Source organism: Monodelphis domestica, chromosome 5 (assembly GCF_027887165.1).
Source record: "Monodelphis domestica isolate mMonDom1 chromosome 5, mMonDom1.pri, whole genome shotgun sequence".
NCBI classification, from domain to species: domain Eukaryota; kingdom Metazoa; phylum Chordata; class Mammalia; order Didelphimorphia; family Didelphidae; genus Monodelphis; species Monodelphis domestica.
Window position 1 is genome coordinate 306,967,934 of NC_077231.1, and position 18,941 is coordinate 306,986,874.

The window sequence follows — 18,941 nt, forward strand, 5'->3', positions numbered from 1 at the left end:
CACAATACACAGTCATAAGTGACCACAGTAAGTGTTTGATAAATCTCAAAAGCCAAGATTTTGACACAGGAACTAACAATTTGAGAAAAACTGCTGAAAAAAATCAACAATATGGGAGAAACTACATATAAACAACATATCCCAAGGTAAAGTAAAAAAAGGTACATTATTGGGGGGCAGCTGGGTAACTCAGGGGATTGAGAACCAGGCCTAGAGACAGGAGGTCCTGGGTTCAAATCTGACCTCAGACACTTCCCAGCTGTGTGACCTTGGGTAAGTCATTTAACCCTCATTACCTAGCCCTTACCTTATAGCCAATACACATATTGATTCCAAGATGGAAGGTAAGGGTTAAAAAAAAAAGGACATCATTTAAACATAAACGGTGATACTACAAGAAAATTAGGAGGATATGGATTAGTTTACCTGTTAGATCAATGAATAAGGGAAGAATTTGTGATCAAACACGAGTATAGTTCTGATTATATTAAATTTAAAAGGTTTTATACAAACAAAACCAAGATTAGAAGGAAAGTTAAAATCTGAGAAGAAAATGTTTATAGCAAATATCTGATAGCCTCAACTATCTAGAGAACTGAGTCAAATTTATAAGACAAGACTATGAGTCATTCCCCAGTTGATAAATGGTCAAAGGATAAGAACAGGCAATTTTCAGATGAAGAAATCAAAGCTATCAATAGTGACATAAAAAATACTCTAAATCACTTTTGATTACAGAAATGCAAATTAAAACAACTCTGAGGAACTACCTCATATCAATCAAACTAGCTAATATGACAGAAAAGGGAAATGATACATGTTGGCGAGGATGTTGGAAAACTGGGACACTAATTCACTGTTGGTACAGTTGAGAATTGATCCAACCATTCTGGAGAGCTCGAAAGAATATTAGACTTTGTATACCTTTCGATCCAGCAATACGACTAGTAGGTCTATATCCCTAAGAGACCCGAAAGTGGGGGAAACAACCCATTTGCACAAAAATATTTATAGTAGCTCTTTTCTGTGTGTGGTGGCAAAATATTGGAAATTAAGGGGACCCAAATTAAGGGATGACTGAACAAGTTGTAGTATATGAGAGTAATGGAATACTATCAAGCTAGAAGAATTGACAAGCAAGAGGATTTCAGAAAAACATGGAAAGACTTACATGAATTGATGCAGAGTGAAGTGAGCAGAACCACAACACTATACACAGTAATAGTAATACTGTAAGATGGACAACTGGTAGTAACTTAGCTATTCTTAGCAATATCATGATGAAAAATGTCATCTGCCTCCAGAGAAAGAATTGATGGAGTCTGAATGCAGACTGAAGCATGCTATCATTCACTTTCTCTCTTCATTTTTTGTTCAAGTTTTCTTCCATAAAATAACTAATATGGAAATGTAGTTTACATAACTGTACATATATAACCTGTATCAGATTGCTTACTGTCTCAGGAAGTGATGAGGAGAGGAAAGGAGAAGGGAACTTGGAACTCACAATTTTGAAAAATAAATGTTAAAAAATTGTAATTGGTGAAAACCCAATTTTTTTTTCTAAAAAGAGACAAATATAGTCTTAATGCCTAACCCTAGGAAAGAAGCAAAGGAGAAGAGCTATAGGACAATTTTTTTTTAAGTTTTATTTTTTAATTTTTTTCCATGGTTACATGATTCTTGCCCTGTTTCCCTCTTCCCTAGCCCCCTCTTGGAGTTGACAAGCAACTCCACTGGGTTAAACATATATTATTTCCAACTGTAAAAGGATGAATATTATGGTTGAGACTGAAAAAATCTAAATTTAAGTGGTCACCAAGGGAAATCCTAAATAATAAAATACCCAAGTCAGCTGCCAACTTTTTATGGTGATTTAATTACAACAGGAGGAAGAAAATATTAGAGAGAGAGAGGGGAGGGGAGGGGGGAGAGAAGGAAAGGAGTTTAACTCAGAACCACTCTGGCTCAGACTGAGCCAAAGCAGGCGTTAAGGCCAAGGAAAGCCAAGGCAGAGAAAGGGGTCAGTCCTTATCATTCACGTGATGGGTCTGAAGGTCTGTCTTCGGGGCTCCTCCAAGCTCAAGCTCCAGGATTGAACTGAACTCTAGTCCTCTCGACAGGAAGTCACAAGAACTCCAGAGGCTGTTCTCTACCTCACTTCCTGCGTCTCACATGTGCCAATGGTGGCTCAAGTTTGACTTGGGACAGCCCAGAGGTATGTCCTTTTTTTTTTTGCACATGTCTGTTGAAGGCCATTTTCTCAGATAATTAAATCTTGAGTTTAATGCAGATCTTCCTAATCTTGTTAAACTAAGAAGGGAGGAGAAATGTAGTTTCCAAGACCTGATTCTGTTATTCCAAGTATCTCTATTGCTATTGATCAGGAAATAGCTAAATCAGATCTTCTAAAGAATGGTCTGATTAGGGTGGAATAGTTTTGAAATTCACACATATTATTCATTTTTGTAAAAGAGTAATCTTTTAAAGCCAAAACTCCAAATTATATACCCATATAAACAAGTGATAAATCCTACGTTTTCTTCTGGATTTCTGCTCCCATAGTTCTTTCTCTAGATGTGGGTAGTATTCTTTTTCATAAGTCCCTCAGAATTGTCCTGGATCATTGCATTGCTTTTAGTAGCAAAGTCTATTACATTATGATTGTCCCACGATGTTTCCGTTTCTACACACAATGTTCTCCTGGTTCTGCTTATTTCACTCTGCATCAGTTCATCCAGTTCTTGTAGAAATCTATAAATTCATCATTCCTTTAGCACAATAGTATTCAGCAGATACCACAATTTGTTCAGCCATTCCCCAATCGAGGGATACCCCCTCATTTTCTAATTTTTGCCACCACAAAAAGCACAGCTATAAAAATTTGTGTATAAACAGATCCTTTCCCAATTTTTTATCTCTTTGGGATACAAGCCTAGCAGTGATATTGCTAGACCAAAGGGCATGCATTCTTTTAAAGGCCATTGGGCACTTAGTTCTTTGTATATTTGAGAAATTAGACTTTTATCAGAGAATTTTGTTATAAAAATATTTTCCCAGTTTGTTGTTTCCCCTCTAGTTTTGGTTGCCTTGGTTTTATATAAATCAAAATTATTCATTTTACATCTTGTAATGTCTTCTATCTCTTGCTTGGTCTTAATTTCTTCCCTTCACTACAGATCTGACAGGTTTACTATTCACGTCTTCACCTAATTTTCTTATAATATCATTCTTTATGTTTAAATTGTATACCCATTTTTAACTTATCTTGGTTTAGGGTGTGAGATATTTATCTAAACCTAATTTTTGCCATACTGTTTTCCAGTTTTCCCCGCAGTTTTTGTCAAATAGTGAGTTCATATCCGAAAAGCTTGGATCTTTGGGTTTATTAACACTAGATTGCTGAGGTCATTTAACCGTAACCTATTCCATTGATCCACTCTTCTATCTCTTAGCCGGTACCAGATTGTTCTGATGATGACTAGTTTATAGAACAGTTTACCATACTGGTAGGCCACCATCCTACACATTTTTTCATTATTTCCCTTGATATTCTTGATCTTTTGTTCTTCCAGATTAATTCTGTCATTATTTTTTTCTAATTTCATAGTTTTTTGGTAGTTTGATCAGGATGGCACTGAATAAGTAAATTATTTAGGTAGGATGGTCATTTTTATTGTGTTAGCTCATCCTACCCAGGAGCAATTAATGTTTTTCCAGTTGTTTAGATCTAGTTTTATTTCTGTGGAAAGTTTTTTGTAGTTGTATTCATATAATTTCTGTGTTTGTCTTGGCAGGTAGAGTTCCAAATATTTTATATTGTCTACAGTGGTTTTAAATGGAGTTTCTCTTTCTAATTCTTGCTGCTGATTTTTGTTGGAAATATATCTAAATGCTTAAGATTTATGTGAGTTTATTTTGTGTCCTGCAACGTTCCTAAAGTTTTTATTTCCACTAGCTTTTTAGTTGATTTTCTAGGATTCTCTAACTATATCATCATAACATCTGCAAAGAATGAGTTTGATTTCCTCATGGCCTAATTTAATCCCTTCAGTTTCTTTTTGCTTCTACAGAACAATATTATTAATGAATATCAATTCAAAAAGTTTAAAGAAAGGCTTGGAAAAATACTACAGCAGTTTATACAAAAAGACATTCATTGTAATCGTATTAGATTTATATTTAGGATACAAGGGTGCTTTGGTATTTGGAAATCAATTGACAATCATACTAAAAAGCAAAAACATCAATAAATACAGGGGGAAAGTATTTGAAAAAGTATCACACTCATTTATGCTAAAATCCTACAAGGCATAGCCACTAAGGGACCATTTTATAACATGATAAAAAGTTTCTGTCAAAAACCTAAAATTAATATTTATAGGCAACAATAAAACATGAGCTTCCCCTATATGTAGAAATAAAATAAGGATGTTCTTTTCCTCACTATTATTTGGCAATTCTAGAAATAGAATAGCATAGAATGGCAATAACGCAAGAGAAAAAATTTTTAATGCAAAGTAAAAATACAAATAGGCAACAAAACTGTCCCTACTTGCTGATGACAGCATGGTGCAAAATATTGGAGTACTTAAAAATCCTAAGGAATTAGCAAAGAAATGAATTGAAACAATCACTTCGGCAAAATAACAGGAGACAAAATGAACCTCCCATAATCAACATTTCTGTAGAGCAAGGACAAAAGCCAGAAAAAAGAGAAATGGAAGTCACATCCAAAATAAATATAAAATGCATTAACTCTCAGGAAGCCAATGTACCAAATTATAATACTTGTATAAAAATAATCACAAAATGTTACTTAAAGAAATAAACAAAGGGCAGTTTGGTGGCTTGGTGGATAGAGAACCAGGTCTAGAGACAAGAGGTCCTGGGTTTAAATATGGCCAGATACTTCCTAGCTGTACGGCCCTGGGGAATGTGTAATTAGAATGTTACACTAAAAACTACGATCCCCAGCAAAACTACGATTCCCAGCACCCTACTGTCTTCCTGTAGCTGATGTAGACAGGAGATAAATTCGGTGGAGTTCCATTTCTTGGCCTTTTTTTTTTTCCTTCCTGTGGCGACTTTGGTGGAGTGGGCTTTTTTGACCAGGTAGAAAAATTAGCCACGTGGTTCTATTTTGTCAGATAATCAACTTTATAAAACGAATACTTGAAGTATTGAACATTAATTGAAATCCTACAGGAAGTCACTTAACCCCATGGCCTAGCCCTTACCGCTCTTCTGCCTTGGAACTGATACTTAGTATTAATTCTAAGAAAGAAGGTAAAGATTTAAGAAAAAGTAAAGATTAAAAAAAAAAAAGAAGTAAAACCCAGTGGAATTGCACATTGGATGGGGGGGTGGGGGTGGGGGTGGGAGAAGGGGAGGGAAAGAACATGATTTTTGTAACCATGGAAAATTATTCTAAATTAACTAATTAAATAAAAATTTCCAAAAATAAATAAAAATAAAAAAGAATACTTTAATTAACTGAATGGATATTCAGTACTCATGACTGAAATATACTGATATAATATATAATTAAGATACAAATAAAATATATGTTAATATTATGTATAATATAATAAATATAAAACATAATAAAATAAATTAAAACTACATCTGTAGCAAGATTGAGACTAAGACACAACAGAGTGTAGATTCACTCTCTGCTGCTTGTGCTCATTTTAACCTGATCATTCACACCAAGAAAACAGATTCTCTACGAGCCACACCCCTGGTCCATGGGTGGAACCATTGGCTACAGCAATGGAGACATTTTGATGCTGTGGATCATGTCCCTTCCCTTGGCAGTAGCTTTCCAGGGATGTCCACCTAAAGGATGAGGCTGCCTGGCCAGAGAAAGCTCCATGTTGAGGGGACAAATGGTCAGTAATGAAGAGGGTGGTCACCAGGAGGAAGAGGGCTGGAAAAGGCTTCCTGCAGAAGATGGGATTTTAGATGGAGCTTAATGGAAGCCAGGGAAATCAGGAGGCAGGAGCTACCAGACAATGGGACTTGTGCTCAAAGATCGCTCTTAGTGGCTAAGGGAAGCGAGTAGGGAGACACCCGAGTCAGCCAGAGCCAGCCCAGATCTTACATTAGATCAGGCAGGAGGTGATGAGATCCTGCACTACAGTGGGCGTTATGGCACAGGAAAGAAGGGGGCAAAGCCAATCAGCGGTGCAGAGGTGAAATGGACAGCCAATGGTGCCATGTTGGATATGGACAAAAGGGAATGAAGAAGTCTGGATGACTCAAGTTGTGAGGATGGTGATGCTCCCTACAAGAGGAAGGGCAAGAAGGGAGGCCATTTTTAGGGAGAAAGAGATCTGTTTTAGACAGATTGAGTTTAAGACATCTACTGAACATCCACGTCAAAATGTCTGAAAAGCTATTGCAAGTTAAAAGGAAAGGCACAAGGGACAGTAGTGGAGGAGAAGAGAAGAGGGCCCAGGACGGCCCTGAGGGGCAGCAACAAGGAGTTGTAGAACATATATAATAACCAGGAGGTCATTAACCAAAAAAAGGTTTCCCATTGACCCAAATAGTCACCACAGCACCTTTTGTGGAAGTGACAAACCAGAAACAAATAGTTTGCTGTGCACGGCCTGGGGAATGGCTGACCAGACTGAGGTTCAGGAATGTGATGAAATATCACGAGGCTGTAAGAAAAGGATGAATACAGAGATCGTTCTTTAACGCAGATTTGGCCACTTCATTCCCCCACACCACCAATGCCAGGGGCTTCCTATTGCTTCCACAATGAACCGTAAATTGACGTTTCTCGTTGTGCCCCACTCTTTCCAGCTTCATTATCCATGTCCCTCTCCACACTGCGACTCAAGCAAACCTGGCTTTCCTCGTCTATCCTTCCTATCTAGCCTGCCACCCTTCACAGTAGTGTCCCCCTTACCCTGTCCCCCTTATCCAGAATGCACTCCCAACCCCCCCCCCCCCAGCCCCGTCTTCCTACAGTCTTTCCTGATGCTCTCAACTGCTCAGGCCCTCCTAAAACTACCTGGTTCTGAACTGCTTTGCATTTATTCTCTATATGTATTCTATCTCCTTGTTACCTCTCTTTCATTAAGGTATTAGCAGCTTGAATGGAGGGTTTCATTCATCTCCTTCGTGTCTCCAGTAGGTATGGCACAGTGCCTGGGCAGCCAGGTGGTAGTAGGAAGGTTTGAGTTCAAATCTAGCTAGATACTAGCTGTGTGACCCTGGGCAAGTCATTTCACCCAGTTTGCCTGTTTCCTCATCTATAAAATGAACCACTCCAGTATCTTTGCCAAGACAACCCAAGTGTATTTGCAGGGGGACTTCAGTCGCAGGAGCCGATGCCAAGCTGAACAAGGAAAACACACAACTGCCACGTGAAAGAAAACAAGGGAGCCTGAAGCTCAGGTCACTGTGACCAAGCTTGGTCCCCTCCCTCCTTGGCACGAGGCTGCACCGATTTCTGGGCTGGTGAGCTTTGGGGTAATTTGTCCTTCTAAGGAAGTTTGTTGGATGGATTTTCAGTTTTGTACTTGTCTGTTCCATTTATCTAACCTTTCTGGTTATGGTTGTGGGGTCAGAGGGGTTGAGGGAAGGCGATGGGAAGGAATTGCTCTCATTTTAGTCACAGAATGGGAGGGAATGGACGGGTTGCAATCTGCACTGAAAGGAGACCCCAATAAAAACAAATTGGGGGGCTAAAGGCATGTTTACCTAAAACAGCGTCAAGTCATAAGACTTTGGAGGTACAAATAGAAAGGGGTCCCTGCTAAGCCCGTGCTAATATTACATTGTATTGTGCTGGGCAGCCAACTGGCGAGTTGTTATTCATCTTCCCTTGTTCAAATCTGGCATGTGTGACCCTGGGCAAGTCAATGAACCCCGTTTACCTCTGCAAAGAGCTGGAAAAGGAAGTGGCAAATCATCCTAGCATCTGCCAAGAAAACTCTTAAGTGGAGTCACGGAGAGTTGACCGTGAATGAGCGTCATTAAAATTCCCCCCCCAAATGGTTTTTCCCAAAGCTCTTGCCTTTGGTCTCAAGTCAGTATTCGTCCCCAGGCCAATGTGAATTTGGGCAGATTAGTTTCCTGCCTTCTTGGCCCCCAGGTCTGTGGCTCCTGTGTCTATGCTGCCTCCCCATTCCACTGGGAGCTCCCTGAGCCTTTCCCTACTTAGCTGCCCCCAACTGGCATATTCCAGGGAATGAATACTGAGATGTCAGGAAGGGAGTACAAGGGGGCCCTTTGAACAGACCATCCTAACCTTAAAGCTACCCCTCTAAATACCTCCAATGTAAACCAGCTGCATTATGAAACAGCACAAGCTGTTCGAACTACTAGTAAAGTCTCTAGTCAGAGAAGTGCTTGAAAAAGAAGCTCTCCATCCACACTCATCCTGGCCTCCTTAGGAGGAATGTTCATCAAGGGTGAATTTGTCTACACTAAATTAGGTAGAGATGAGCACAAATTTAGAGCTCTCAGGGTCACTGAGCCCAATCCTCCGATTTTAGGATAAGGAAACTGAGGCAGAGAAGGTATTTGCCCAAGTCACAGAGGAACCAAGCGGCAAAGATCTGGGATTTGAACTGGTGTCCTATACCTCCAAAGCTACCCTTTCAGCTGTGACAGAAGTTGCCTCAATTACATGGGATCAGACTCCAATTCAACAAAAAACCCCTGCAGACACTAGGTATATAGTAAAATCTTTATTTGATTTCTGGCAGCCTCCTATTTTTTGGCCTTTGAAGCAGCTGATTTCTGGGCTGGAGCCTTCTGAGCTGGAGTTTTCTGTGCAGGTCCCTTCTGAGCAGGTCCCTTCTTGGCGGGGGCCTTCTGGCCTGCAGCTTTCTGCCCCTTCGGACCCAGGGCTGCCTTCTGGCCCTCAGCCTTCTTAGAGGGGATCTTCTTGGCAGAGACCTTGGAGGCAAGCGCCTTCTGGGCAGTTCCCTTCTTAAGAGAGCCCTTCTGGGTAGATGCCTTCTGGAGCTTCTTCACTTCGTGCTTGATAATTCTGTTTCTCTGAAAGTTTTAAAACCCAACAAAAATCGGCTGCTTAATCAACGTTTGTGGAGCCCTCATTTACATCCAAATATACTTACACAGATAGGAAGAGCCTGTCAAGACTTGAGACCCAGCCAAGATTATTATTATTATCATATACCAGGTACTCCATTTTAGGGTTAGGATGTAAACAAAACCCAAGGCCAAACCGTCCTAATCCTAACTAACTCCAAACAATAGCAAGATCTCCCCAGTCACTCACGAAAGAATATGGGCAGCGTGAATGACAGACATCCAAGGAAAGGAAGTGCTACAACAAACCTGAGTGAATACAAGTCTTTTGCAGAATGGCAGGGCCCACAAGGACTTCTAAATATGCAAGTCAATTAAATCTTAAATGGCAGTTTGTTCTCTCTTGGAAGCCCCAGGCTCAGGCCAGTCTGAAGTCCAGAAGCTATTAATATAGATTCATTACAAAAATTCAAAACCAAAACCAAACCTATCAATTTACAAATTCTCTCATCAACAACAATTCTGTGACAGGAAGTGAATAGTCAACAGCACTCATTCTCATCTATGACCAGCAGATAACTCGATTCTCAGAGTAGGTGGAAAAACAACCATCAAAGGCCACCTCTAAACACTGACTCCTTCCTTCCTTTCCAGAAGCAACCACAAGGCCGGCAGTTTATACAGCTATCCAGTGCTTCTCCCTCTGAGAGGTGCCAACCTCTAGCAAACACCCCCCACAAAGCCTATTACTTGAAGAACAGAAACTTATCACTCACCATTTTCTTGGCTTTCATGACTTTGTACCGGTCAAAATCTGTCATCTTGGCTTTCTGATGAGAAAACAAAAATTAATTGTTGTGCTTCCAAGATGTTATACAAGTAGAATTCAAGCCTTCCTCCAGACCCCCAATCCATACCCTTTCTCTGGCTTCAATCTTCTTGGCCCATCTTGTGGCTTTCCATTTTGTATTGATCTTTTCTTTTTCCCAAGCAGCCCGGACATACTTCTGACGAGCACTAGAAAAGAGAAAACCGGAATTCATCTATATTTGCAGATTTGTTGACCTTACATAAGTCTTTAAAAAATTGTCTTCAAGACCACTCTATTGCAAATAATAATATGGAAATAGGTCTTGATCAATGATACATGTAAAACCCAGTGGAATGGCTTGTTGGCTATGGGGAGGGGATGGGAGGAGGGGAGGGAAAGAATGTGAATCATGTAAGCATGGAAAACTATGCTAAATTAATAAATGAGTGAACTTCTAAAAAAATAATGTAGCAAAAATATAAAAATAAAAGGGAAATGAAAATTTAAAAAATTGTCTTCAAGCTCATTTGCCCTTCCTTCTAGCTTAGTCTCACAGAATCTTCTGAGTACTGTTTTATACATACAACAAAGCCAGAAATCCTGAGAGTGAATTTAAAACCAAACACCTCAAGCTGCTATTAGAATATTCTTCTGGTCTTGGGGGAACTACTTCCTGCTCAAAGGAGATGCAAGTTTCACCAAATGTCCCTCAACAGGTTCTTCAGACCTAGACCCCAAATGTGATGCCAGAGACCCAGAGAAGTTCTCATGGACAAAGGAGGACACACATCACTTGCTGATTGTCCAGTGTGCAACATACTAATAGTTTGAGCACTTTCATTAACTTTATGGCCTCTTGTGCCTAGCAGTGTCCCATACACATAGATGGGGCTGGGTCCTCTATGAATAACTTCACTCACACCACTTCCTGGGTCACCCAGACAACAGGCTCAGGAGGCAGGGACACAAGATTCTTCCCTAGAAGGACCAGCTGACAAATAGCAGCATGGCCTGGGGCTACTGACTGAACTAAAAATGTTGATTCTAAGAGTTTTCTTAGTGAAACACCAAGGTGAGAGGATTAAGTCTAGGTGTGGCCAGCTCTCATCAGTGAAATGCTGTTTTCTGAACTAGGCACACAAGCAAAATGATCCCAAGAAGGGAGCCAAGCCTAGCAGAAAGGAGCCCTAGATCTGGATCTGGAGTCTAGACTTGTGACTTTGAATCCAGCCACTGTTTAGCTCTGTGCCCCAGGGCAACTCACTCTTCCTGCTCCAGCTTCCTCTGCTACCAAATAGAAGAACACTCTTAAGATCATCTCATTCGAGCACCAAAATCCTATGAAGAATTAGCTAGAAGGAATCCATTATAATCTCATTACCCTTCCTGAGGGTGGGCAGCACTGTTTGCCGTACTAGACAAGGTGCTTGAGTGCAAAGCTGTCCCATGTGGAGAATAGTACACCATGATTATAGAAACAAGATATAAAAGGCAAAGGCTTGGCCTTGAGTCTGGAATCTTAAGATTTTGCTAAATATGTACAGTTTAACGTACTCAGGCATACTGAAAAGAAAAACAAATTTCCCCAAATTCTCCAGAATTAAACAAATGAATATTGTTTAAACATCAAGAGAAAGTTACCTGTGTGGGAACTTGAGAACGAAGTCTGTAAGCTGCATACACTTAAATGGCATAGCCTGCCTCCTCACACCACTGCACGGGCCATCAACCAAAGCCTAAACGAAACCAGGAGAAATGTCCATTCATCAGTCATCAGTAAGAGGCACAGGAATACCAGGGGGGAAAATAAATAAAAGTTTAAAAGGCCAAGGGGCAACATAACGTCCAAAGTTACCAAAGGTGGGCTTCTGGTCAAGGTCAAGCAAGTGAGACTATGCTGAGGATAATTCAGACTTCAAACCCAACTGGCAGCTGTTTATTCACAGAATGCTCATTAATTGTAGCATTGGCCAAAGACTGATACAATTACAGTATTAATACTAATCCCCCAAAATCAAAGCATAGTAAAGTAAAACAGAAGTTCTACTTATTTCCAATCCAAATCAGACAAAATACTATACTATTTCTTTCCCATAATTTTAAAGTGTTTAACAATAGCTGATACTTGTATAGCACTTATTTTGTGTCAGACTTTGTGGCTAAATGCTATACAACTATCTTACTTGGTCCTCACAACAGTGTGGGATGCAGGTGCGATAATTATCCCCCATTTTACAGACAAATGCTTAGGATGCAAGAATCATTCCAATTAAGTACTAGGACAAAAATAAATGACAGCCTCCACTGTCAAGGAGACAGGTATGGTACAAAGTAGGGGATTGGAAGGGCAAAAAAGTTTCAGATGAAATATCCTAGAAAATTGGAGGGAGAAGACATTTGACAAGGGTTATCATGGAGTGCTAAGGAGACAGTACCTAACCTGGAAGTTGAAGTTCTTGGAGACTTTGACAAAAGAAATGCCTGTGATGGCATGGGAATATATTGGTGAGAAACAGAATGCTTAGTAGAGTTCAAAGTCATTTGAAATAAACCTGCAAAGGTAGTATTGTGGAAGGCCCTGAATTCCAAATTGAAGAATTTTACCTTTTTATCTTAAGATTTATGAGGCAAGAACTAACCTGGTCAGATCTGTTTTTATGGGGTTTGAGGTAAATTCTATAGTGGAAACAGGTTGAAAATTAGATTACAAAAACTTGGGTTAAAGGTGAGAAGAGCCTGAGATCAAGAGGGATGTGATAGGGCCTTATTCCAATCTTTTAAAGGATTCATATTCTACCTCCAACTAGTCTATAGTTTTGTGGATTTCTTTTCTACTAGATCCTGTCTCATTTACCTTTGTATCCAACCCTCCTTGACCCACTATCACCCCCATTCTCCCCAGACTGCTTCCCTATTGCTTAAAAAACGCCCCCCCCCCCCATCACCCTCTTCCTCTCTTCTCTTTGGTTATTAAGCCTGAGACCATCTAGGTCCCGGTCCTCCCTTCTAAATGTTCAAGTCTGGCTTTTAGCTCTCCAAAATTACTAAATAGGCAAATTTAGTGTTCTTTTCTCTATTCTCATCATTCCTGCTCTCTATAGCCTTTGACAATGTTAATCCCCCTCTTTCTTCTTCCTGACATTTTTTCCTCCCATCTGTCTGACCATTCCTTCTTGGGCTATCTTCTCCATCTTCATCCAAGCCAAATCCATTAACTCAAGAATCTCTCACAGAAATGGAGAAGGACCCACTTGTTCAAAAATATTTACAGCCACTCTTTTTGTGGTGGCTAAGAATTGAAAACTAAAAGGATGTCGCTCAATTGAGGAATAGTTGAACAAATTGTGGTATATGATAGTAATGGAATACAATTGTGTTATATGGAATGATGAATAGTATGATTACAGAATCTAGCTGGAGAGACCTACATGAACTGATGCAGTGTGAAATAATTAAAACCAGGAAACCATTGTACACAATAACAGCAAAATTGTGGAAAGATCAAATGTAGACACAGACTTTGCTACTAACATCAATATGAGCCAGAACAAGGAGACACTTATGTTATCCATCTTCAAAGAACTGTTGGAGTAGGGCTGCAGATAGAATATATGATTTATCACTTGTTTAATCTGGGTATATGTTTTGGGGGGGGGGGGGGGCTGGATTTATAAGATTATTCACTTGCAAAAATGAATAGTATAGAAATGCTTTGCATAATACATGTATAACCCAAATTGCTTGTAAAAAAGAGAAGGGAGACAATTTGGATTATGTAACCTTGGAAATTTATGTGGATATTTATTAAAATTTAAAAATACTAAAATTTTTAAAAATTAAAAAACATTAAAAAAAGGAATCTGTACTGGGCTTTTTCTATCCTACTTCACTTATTGATCTCATCAGCTCCCATGGATTCAATTATTCCTATTCTGACATTTCTCAGATCTACTTCTAGCCCTAACAACTCTCTCAACCTCCAAGCTCTCTCCAAATACTTTATTAGCCACTTAGACCTGTAGCTAACTTAAACTCAACAGAGCCAAAATTGAACTCATCATTTCCCAAGCTTCCCCTCTTTCTATCCTTCATATTACTGTGGGGTCCTATCAATCTCTCAGTCACCCAGGCTTACAACCTAGGTGTCATCTTCAACTTTTCCCTTTCTCATTTCATATTCAATCAGTTACCAAGTCCAGTCAATTCTAACTTTGAAACATCTTTTCCCTCCTGAAACAGCCCCCTGAGTATAGCCTGCCTATAGTCTCTCCCCAGGGCCAATCCAATCTTCAGTTTGCTGTTTTTGTGATCCCATTCAGTAATGCCCAGTTTTGCCCCATTATCTATAGAAATACAAGATCCTTCATAAACCACACCCCCAACCTCTTTAGTCTCTTATACCTAAATGTCCCTACCTACATTGGCTTCACTTCTGTTCCTCAAACAAGGCAGTCTTTATCTCCTGATTTTGACCATTTTTACTGGCTGTCTACCTATGCCCGGAATCCTCTGCCTTCTGCTTTCCTTAGCTCTCTTTAAAAAGACCCAACTAAAAACCGTCTCCTACAGATATGTGTTTCTTGTTATTTCCAATTTACCAAAGTTGCAGTTTGTACATATGTATTTGCATGCAGTCTCCCCCACCAGAACGTGAGTTCTTTGAAGACAGAGAATGTCTTTTGCTTTTCCTCCTATCCCCACCCTTGGCCCAGGGTCTGACACACAGTGGGGTGAACTGGAGTTCCGGGCAGATGCAGATGAAGAGAGCTCCAGCACTAGGGGCAAATGCTAAGTAAGAATGCCCCCCAGACTCCATCCCGATCACTCAGACCTATGTAAAGACCGTGAGTTCTGCTTCAGGACAGGAAGCTGGCCACTGCCAGAGGGTGGAGGAGTGGGGAGGTGAGAGGACGGAAGCCCGGATGCAACCTACCCTGTTCTGATCAATGACATCCACGATAGCCACCAGCTTGCCGGCGTGAGGCCCGAAGGAGATGTAGGCCACGCGCCCGATCTCCACGTAGCGCTTGAACACCTGTGGTGGGGAGACACGGACAGAGATGAAATGGGGAAGGCAAAGGGGGAAGCCTCAAACCGGGACCTGCTTGCCGTGCGAGCCCTTCCGAGATCTTAAGATTCCCCGAATGCGGAATGGGTGCTGCTAGCCTTACGGCGAGGCTCTAAGGCGCGGCAGGGGACAAACTGGGGATCGTCGCCCCAAGCCTTCGCACTCCTTCCCTAGGGTCCCCCGACTAGCCCGAGGGCTAGCTGTGCCCCCAGGCTCCGCGTGGGCCAGAGGCTCAAGCTCCCCAGTCTCCGCGCACGCGCAACTTGAGCCCCGCGCAGGCGCCCCACGTCGGGACTGCGTCCCCGGCCTCCCCTCGCGCTCCGGGAGCCGGAGTCCCGCTCGCCCCGGAGGCCCCGCCGCAACTCCAGGGTCTCCCCTAAACCCGGCGCGTCTCCAGCGGCTGCCTCCTCGTCTCTCGGAGCTCGGTGCTCCCACGGGAAAGCGGGAAGCAGGGCAGCCAGAGCCCCGAGGCCCGGAGCACCAGCCCAACCCTACTCACCATGTTGGCGGCGCCGAAAGAGAAGGAAGGGCTCGGAGAGGATTGCGCACGTGCAGAACTCAGCCCCCGCCCCTCGCCGACAGGCGCGTACGGCAGTCGTAACTGCCTGTGATTGGCCAGGCCGCTCGTCCCAACGCACGCGCACTGGAAGGAGCTCGTCGCTCTGGCCCGATGGGCGGAGCGAGGAAGCCTGGAAGAACCCCTACGAAACCTCTGGGGTCAGGGCTGGGCGTGGTTGCTTCTACGCGTGCGCACTACTCACCTGGTCCTGGCGGCTTAAAGAGGCGACCAGTTTATACCGGGAGTTCTAAGATTAAATCAAGTTGGCTTTTATTATTGGGAGCCACACCCCCGGGCAGGGAAAAAGGACCTGCCCCTGGAAAGCTTATAGTCCAGCCTGCCTGGGACGTTTTTAAAATTTTGATAACTTCCTTTCCTCATTATTGTGATTCCGCCTTGTTGGGATTCTTTTGTAATACTTTATATTTTATTTTATGCATTTAAAACTGTAGGAAGAGGAGCAGCCAAGTGGCTCAGTAAAAAGAGAGCCAGGCTTGGAGATGGGAGGTTTGGGGTTTAAATCCGGTCTCAGACACTTCCTAGCTGTGTGACCTTGGATAAGTCACTTAACCCCCATTTCCTAGCCCTGACCACTCTTCTGCCTTGGAACCAATATATAAGTACTGATTCTAAGATGGAAGGTGAGGGTTGTTTTTTAAAGCCTTTGGGAACCGATCCTCAAGCTTCCTTTGCACTCGCTTCTCCTTCCCTTTGCTTTCTGGGATTATGAGCCTGGGAGGTGGGTACTTGCCACTCCTAAAACTGAACACACTGGCTTTGCTCAAAGCCAGAAAAGGTTTAAGTCTCAGAATCTCAGCGACAGAAAGGAAGCAAAGTGGAAGTTCCTGGAGGACCACGTGGTCCAGCTCACCTTTAGCCCAGCCTTTCCTGATCAAAGTTGTGGCAGAGCTGGCAAGTGACTGAGAGGGAGCCGTCTCTTCCCAAGGCGGCCCTTTCCACAATGGAATCATTGGCCAGAGGGGAAGGTTCTCTTACTCTGTCTGTCTGTCTGTCACTCACACTCGCATGCACTTCCATTCTTCCTCCCACTTGAATCTTCCCTAAATGGAGAATAGAGACATCAAAGTGGTTCAGTGGTTAGAAGACTGAGCTTCCATCAGGAAGAGCTGATCCAAACCAGCCAGAGACGCTTACCAGTGGGGTGACTCTGGGCAAGTCACCTAACCTCTCCTGCCTCAGTTTCCTTGATGGTAAAATGGGTTATCATAATAGCTCCTCCCAGGAGACAATATTGGTAAAATGCTTTGCAAACATGCTATAGAAATGCTGGTTATTCTGTGACTCCAAAGGTCAGACAGATTTGTTGAGGAGTCACAGGGGCAGAGACTACAATTGGGGTCTCCCAGCACTAGCAGAGGCCTCTCCGTTCCATGCTCTACCCTGCTTCTGATGGGAAAGGCAGCAGCTGAATCCCAAGCCTCTGTCCGGTGACAGATGGGAACTAGGTGACGAGATAATAACCAGCACAGGACATGGGGGAGGGGGAACCATGTTTGGCCATTCCTACCAGGAACTGGAAGCCCTAGAAGTCCAGCTGGTGGAAGGGCTGCCCCCCCTCACCCCTACCCCAAGGTACGTGGCTATGGTCGCCTCCTCTCGGTCTTCTTCGTCTCTGGATTCATCTACCCTATCTGTGGTCACAATTCTTTCTGCCATATGTGGTGGTATTCCTAGTTAGCACTTTGTCAAGGAGGCCAACATTTGGTCAAAGAATGAGACTCCTGTGGACTGATGTGGCTAGTTTGAGAGAGAGAAGTAACATGAGGGCGATGAGAAACTCATCGTCCTAAGCCAGGAGGATTTCTTCCCCAAACCTCACTGGCTTGGGCGCCTCCAGATGCCCTGAGAAAAAGACTCTCCAACAGCCAGAATCCCATGTTGTTCCTGGCCTGCCTCTCCCTGCTGGCCACCTCCTCATCCCAGTAGCCAGGCCATCACCAGAGAAACTCAGCACACTGATGAATTCATCCAATCAAGAGCCCTTGACACGGTCCCCAGAATTGAACACAGTATTCTATTGTGGGCTGATAAGGGCCTCGAGAACGGGTGGACTAGCTCCTCTTCTCATTTCGGATGCTGCAGCTCTCTTAATGGAACCTAAAATTGAATTAGGTAGGACCTGGTGTCATCAGAGTGAGTTCCCAGGCCACTGAAACCTTCAGATCTTCCTCAAAAAAATATCTCTTGGGGCAGGAAAGGGGCTCAGTAGATCGAAAGCCAGGCCTAGAGATGGGAGATACTGGGTTCAGATACTTCTTAATAGGTAGCCCTGGGCTTTTGCCTACTCCTTACTGTTCTGCCTTGGAATCAGTACTTAGTAACAATTCTAAGACAGAAGGCAAGAGTTTAGAAAAAAGAACGTCTCCACCCATGAATCACCAATCTCAAACATTTGCGAAGTTGATGTTTTTGGACCCAAGTACAATATTTTACATTTTCCCCCATGAAATTTCAACCAATGGGGTTCCACTCAGTAGTCTGGCTTGCTGAGATATGTTGGGAGGCTAACTGCCAGCCAACGTGCTGGCCATCCTTCCCATCGCTGTTTCACCTACACTTTTCATAAGCATCCCATCTAGGCGCTCGTCAGTGCAATCCAGTTCGGCTCAATTGCTACAGCTCTACAAGGTGCAAGGGCAAGAATGGAGAGGCCTCGTCCCTAAAAGGAGCAGCAGCACACTTCAAGGGAACGTATGGGAGGACCAGGAATGTGAAAATACGGCTCTGAAAGGGAAGTGGGTCGGTCTCTGGCCAGAGGAGAACCCACGGGCTCCTCTGATCACGGGCACTGACCGAGGACGAGCTGGCCAAAGGAAGGATCTCAGGAGGTTGGGCAGGCCTCTTGTGGGGGACGCGGCCAAGGTGGGCATGGATGAAAAGGCCTGGATGGACAATGATCTGCACCACCCCGTCAACCGTTAAAATCTGACGGATCGGCCAGATAAATGATTAGCAATTAAGGAATGTTTTCTTAGAGGGTCGAGCTAGACAGCCTCTGGCATCCCGGCCAGCCTGGACTTCTGAGAATGGGTCTAAACAGCCTGCAGAAGCAAAGGGCAAGTTAACGGTGTGGTCATGGAATCAAAGACCCCAAGCTGGAAGGGCCTCAGAGGTCATCTGGTCCGGCCTCCCTACTCCACAGAAGAGGAGAGCAAGACGCAGTTTAAGGGACTTGTCCAGGTTCCTTCAGCAAGTGAGTACCAAGGACAGGGTTTGAACGGGGAGCCTCCACTCTCCTCCAGGGCTCTCCCCACAATGTCCAAATCCAGAGAGGATCAACCTGTGATTTCCGTCGCTGTAGGAGACTCATAGGATCATAACACGGGACCTCCGAGGCCGTCCAGGTCAGCCTCCTCATCCTACAAGACAAGACATCGAAAGGGCAGAAACGGCAGCGGTGAAGGCGGTAGGAAGCCTCCGACCGATGGATCACTGCTCTGTCTGCCTCTCAAGTAGCCGTGGTC

General features: G+C 43.0%; 1 protein-coding gene across 1 annotated transcript; it reads right to left on the reverse strand.

Annotated features, from left to right (window-relative positions):
- Positions 1–8,696: 8,696 nt before the first annotated feature.
- Positions 8,697–15,613, reverse strand: RPL14 (ribosomal protein L14). The gene is made up of 6 exons (XM_001381436.4): positions 15,397–15,613; positions 14,763–14,864; positions 11,471–11,565; positions 9,936–10,035; positions 9,795–9,848; positions 8,697–9,024 (listed from the first exon to the last, which is right to left on the reverse strand). The coding sequence occupies exons 1-6, from the start codon at positions 15,397–15,399 to the stop codon at positions 8,734–8,736; spliced, it is 645 nt and encodes a 214-aa protein (XP_001381473.2). The 5' UTR covers positions 15,400–15,613; the 3' UTR covers positions 8,697–8,733.
- Positions 15,614–18,941: the final 3,328 nt, after the last annotated feature.